The 5,595-nt window shown below is 35.0% G+C and overlaps 1 protein-coding gene across 1 annotated transcript; it reads right to left on the bottom strand.

The window, feature by feature from the left end:
• Positions 1–2,556: 2,556 nt before the first annotated feature.
• On the bottom strand, positions 2,557–4,419 carry LOC131155588 (chitinase 10). The gene is made up of 2 exons (XM_058108826.1): positions 3,888–4,419; positions 2,557–3,101 (listed from the first exon to the last, which is right to left on the bottom strand). The coding sequence occupies exons 1-2, from the start codon at positions 4,403–4,405 to the stop codon at positions 2,735–2,737; spliced, it is 885 nt and encodes a 294-aa protein (XP_057964809.1). The 5' UTR covers positions 4,406–4,419; the 3' UTR covers positions 2,557–2,734.
• Positions 4,420–5,595: the final 1,176 nt, after the last annotated feature.

Here is a 5,595-nt window from a genome sequence, read left to right as displayed (position 1 = left end):
TATTATTTGTTCGAGCTATTGTCGCTAGACAACCACAACGTATAGATAGAGGTGGTACTGATCTAACCCACAAAGAAATATCTGCCAACATATTCCTTAACCTATCAATCTCATTGACTATTTTCTCAAGAGTTATAAACTCTACCTCCATAGTGCACCTTGTTATTCATGTCTATTTCTAGGATTTCCAAGAATCAACAACACCAACTAAAAAAAAAATATAGTTACTCGTAAACTTGATATTATTTGTGTTTGATATTCAATTACCATAAGAAAATGCTTTTGCAACTATAGGGTATCCACAATGAAATAGTTCATAATTTATAGTACCCTTGAAATATTTCAACACCCTTTTCAATGCTATCCAGTGATTATGCCCAAGATTATAATTATATTTACTAAGTCTACATACAACAAATGCAATATCTTAGTGTTTATAATTCATCAAATGCATTAAAGAACCCATTATTTGGGCACACTCAACCTTGGGAACATGATCATTTTTATTTTTCTTTAATTTTAAGGTAACATCATATAGAGTTTTAACAGGTGTACAATCAATATGATTAAAAATTTTCTACAGTTTTTCTGTATAATGTGACCAGGATAAACAAATATCATTGTGTTTATATAAAACTCTTATACCTATAATTATATCTGCTTGTCCGAAGTCTTTCATTTCAAATTTTGAGGCAGGAAATGATTTAATTGATTTGAAAATTTCTAAACTCGTGCTAAATATTAGTGTATCATCAACATATAAACATATTGTTACACCACTTTTACCATCAAATTAATTTTTCGTATAAACATTAATCCAATTCATTAATTTTATATCCATCACTTATAAGAATATCATCAAATTTTTCATTCCATTGTAAAAGCGCTTGTTTAAGTCCATACAAAGATCAAACAAATTTACGAACTTTAGCCTTAGCACCATCTACCTTGTAATCTTTAGGTTGTAAATTTCTTCTTTTAGATCACCATTCAAAAATGCAGTTTTTATATCCATCTAGTATATATGTAAGTTTGTATATAGAAGTTAGGGCAATTAAAACTCTAATAATTATGATATTTTTGTAATTGGTGATAAAGTTCAAAACATCTTATCCTTCTTTTTCATTATACCCATTGGTTATTAATCTAACTTTAAACTTATCAATACTACCATTTGATCTAAACTTCTTTTTGAATACTCATTTACAACCTATTGTTTCATGCCCATGTGATAAATCTACAAGATCTCATGTGTTATTTATTCTTAAGGATTCTAATTCATCTTCAATTGCTCCTTTATGAAACATAGCATCCAGTGAAGTTATAGTTTGTTGATAACTTGTTTCCTAGTTCTGAAGTTCTCCTTGGATCTTGCCTAGTCATCTTCCACCAAGTTTACCTTTCCCATTACTTCATTATTTTGAACTTTTACTTTTTTATTAGCTTCCTCTATCTTAGGCATTAAGTTGTTTTAAATGCATATCCTTCTTCTTGTGCATCAAAGATCCCTTGGTCTCATTCTAGGATGGTGGTAATTTATCAATTAGGGAAACTATTTGGAATACATCATTCACTTTTATTCCTTTTGCCAAAATATCATGCAATAATTTTTGAAATTTCTTAGTTCCAACATCTTTTCTGATGTAGTTCTTGTTTAAAATTTCTCATATTTCCTTAATAGTGTAATAGAACTCATTCGCCAAAGTATTGAGAATGTAGTTCTTGTACCTCTTGTTATCTTCCTCCCACTTTAGTATAATATGGTTATTATTTCCTTTTGGTTGAAGTTGAGGATTCTCTAGAACATAGATTAGTGTTTTCAAGGCAAAATAAAATTTGGATTTCCAACGCTCATAATTGGTTCAATCAAAAGATTCCACACGGGTGAGATTAGGTAGGACCACTGTCCTTAAAATCGATTTCGTTCCTACAAAGAAAACCTCTTGGTGCAAATAGTCATAACGCGCATGATTTCCAAGTTTAGTAAGCAAGACTTGGGTTTGTATGCACTCATAACTCTAGAGCTTTAGGAGTTATAGTATTTGGTTACCCATTATAGAGGAAGGAAAAGAAACAAAGATAAGATGATGAAAAAATTACAAAATATCTATTAGAAAACATATGCTGCTATTAGATGATGGAGAGAATGAGTATGTAAGAAAGACAAGAGATGTGTGCTGATTGTGTTTTGGAAAGGGCTAGAGGTAGCCTATTTTATAGGTTGTATTCAGGAGTAACTTCCGGTCCTAGTTATTATAGACGGTATTTAACTATTCAAATACCACTATCATCATATAACTACGGTAAGAAATTAAACAAATAAAAGTAGTCAAAATAGCACCCCAAAAAAAATATTACCTTTAACTAGAAAATAAAGGGAAAAAAAAAAACTATCAGAATTTGAAACATCTCCAACACTATGTGCCGCACTCTAGAAATTTTATATATAAACAGTCTTCATTTATTAGCTAAATTAAAGGCCTTCCACTAGTGCTAAACATTCGCTTAACCAAATTTAAGATCTTCTCTTTGTATTTGTTACTAAAAATGATATTAACTATTAATTATAAAAGCCATTTTATTATTCAATTTTCTTTATTTCTTACAAATAGGATAAGGAGCCCTTCCAAACAAAGCCTCAATCATAATTTGTCAAAACGGAAAGCTACACTAAAAGAGTGTTTCAATGCTTCCAAGGTTAGTGGTAAGCACTCACTTCATTATTAGGACTCTTCTAGAAGGACTTTTGATTTTGACAATCCAAGTTGGGCCCAGTAGTAACGTTGAACAGCTGGGCGTATCTCCGGAAATACCCAATGCGATCGTTAACGCGCTCGTCGTTGGGCTTACCGCACTCCAGCCCACCGTTGATAATGTTGGTCACCAGCCCAAACCCAGCCGTCCGATTGGCCTCCAAGTCCGCCTTGCTGGGCCTGTATCGGCCTATCATCACGTCGTGACACGAAGGCTTGGGCCTCCGCTCCGTCATCCAGAACCATAGGGCCGTCTTGAACGAGGTTACCGAGTTGTTGGACACTACTTCTGGGCTCCCCAGCCCATCGAAGCCCAGCGCCTTGCCCGCCGGCCCATAATTAAAATTCCTGCCACCCAAAATCCACCATGCTCAAATTAAAAATACGTCTCTCTATATGTCTTTCAATCTTTCTCCTAGCTTGAATCTCTGTGTTTTTCATACTTCAAAATTCTAGGGTCCGTGGTACTAAAAATTAAAATTTATTTTAATGTAATTAAAAATTAAATATAAATATTATCTAAAATTATATTTTTTTTCATAAATTAGAAATATTTTTTATTTTCTTTCTTACTTTCACCGACGTGTGTGTATATATATATATATATATATATATATGTACGTATGTATGTATATAATTATATTATTCCTTTTCCTTCCTTAAAATTTTTCAAGTTCCAAACGGAATATAAATATATAGGTAAAATTGTAATGAGATCATAATAGTCTCGTTTTTCTTCTCTCTTGAAGTCGTGAAATGATTTTAATTTGAAGTAGTGGGGTTGATGTGGATCGAACTAAATAGTAAACTAAATTTGGAGATACCATCATCACTATTTTATAACCAAATCTTTCTCCTAACTTGAATCCAAGTATATTTCACACTTTAAAACTCTAAAGATCCTTGGGATCAAAGATTTAATGTGGAAAACACCAACTTTAACTCAAAAGTTTAAACCTCTAAATCTTAATTAAGTCCAACATGATCAACTTAGAAGTTAGTTTGTCTTTGCTTATTGATCCAATTTTTAAAACATAAATTTATTTCTCAGTTAAGAAATTGTTTAGAGAACATATAGAAGAAAATGTATGCATAGTAGTAATTATTTAAAAATGGGATAATTAATTTGATTACCAAGAGAGCTGAATGGGCCCTCTGCCATGGTAGGATCTGCCGGGGCGGCAAGGCCATTGGGTGTCGGAGGCGTCGCAGTAGCGGCTCTGCGGGCTCACCTCCTCCTTAAAGCAGAGGCCCCAGGAGTAGGGACCGTCGGGGGCGGTGGGCCATCCTCCCGTCGTCTCGTGGGATATCTGCGCCAGAAAGGCCGCCACCTCCCGCCTTCGGATCCATATGGTTCCGACGCCGGCGAAAGCAGGGAAGTCCCTGCAGGCTGCCACAAAGGATTCGTAGGAGTAGAAGCCCCTGGCTGGGCATGCGACGTCGTCTTTGTGCAGGAAAATGGCGTTGAACATCTCCCTGCTGATCACACACGACGCACCACCACCGCCACCGCGGCCATTGACAGCCGTTGACGACGACGATGAGATGAGGAGAAGGAGGAGAAGGAGAAGGAGAAGAAGAGAAAGAGGAAGTAGGAAGGGGGAATTAGAAGAGGAGGAGGAGGACGGTGACGATGCCATGTGAGTTCGCATTTATAATTGTTTATGGAAAGGCAGAGAAGAATATAGAAAGTATTTATAGGAATGGGTGAGGAGAGGGGATGATGGTAAAATCGTAATATTAAAGCTTTAAGTAGTGGTTGACTCGTAATGTTTGACTTTGGAGAAGTGGCCTCCAAATGAGTATAGATGCAGCCTAATCGGAACAGTTTCAATTGGCACAATGGCACCACACTCATATTTTAAAACTCCATTAATTAATTAGTGTCATAAAAAATAGGCTTTTTAATATTAATTTTGGTATATTTTGTTGATTTCATATCACTTTGAACCATTAAATTTCACTTGATGTTTGTTTTTATACACTTTTTTTTTATTTTTTTTAAAAAATTATAAAAAGCTTTAGCATTTAAGTGGAGAAGAGGAGAGGCGTGGGAATCATTACTCCGGTGGATTAGTTGTTGTGGTGCAACGCAGCAATCACAGTGAATAATACAAAAAATAATCACAGAGATAAGGAAAACAATAAACACATGAAGATTTAACGCGGTTCAACATAATGCCTAGGTCCATGGGAGCAAGAGGTGACTGAAATTCACTATCATAAAAAAATAAGATTACATTATTGTATTTATTACTAACCCTAGACGTATAGAGGTGTTAGAAAATTCCTCAAATACCCCTGTATCGTTTTGCGGATTGAGGATTTTGCCCCCACATCCTCAACTTATTGATCATCCCAGTTTAAATTTCAAAATCGATGCCGAACAAAACCGTCGACGGTTTCATTAAACTATCGACGATTTTTCTTCACTAAAAGAAATTGTTGATGTACTTATGTCAAACCGTTGACAGTTTTCTTCCTAAATTGGCTACTAGAAGAAACCATTAATGTAATCGTCGATATGTTTATGAAAACCGTCAATGGTTTTTCTTCAGACGAACTTCCTTGCTTTCTTTAGTCTGCTTTCTCCGTACATGTGTTCCACTCGATATGAGCCACATACTACAACAATCTCCACCTTGACGAATATTCACCCCTTAGGAGAATAAGAAAAACATAACCCAAAACCCTACTTGGAACAATAGGTTGGGACATCTCCCATCTAGCATTTGGAGACGTTAATCAAGTCCAAACAGTGCTTGAACTTGTCTGTGGTAACAAACTTTGTTAACATGTCTGCTGCATTATTAGAAGTGTAAAATTTCTCAAGCAATAGATC

Source organism: Malania oleifera, chromosome 5 (assembly GCF_029873635.1).
Source record: "Malania oleifera isolate guangnan ecotype guangnan chromosome 5, ASM2987363v1, whole genome shotgun sequence".
Taxonomy (NCBI): domain Eukaryota; kingdom Viridiplantae; phylum Streptophyta; class Magnoliopsida; order Santalales; family Ximeniaceae; genus Malania; species Malania oleifera.
The sequence above is the reverse complement of the archived record's forward strand: the minus strand, read 5'-3'. Positions and strand labels throughout refer to the sequence as shown.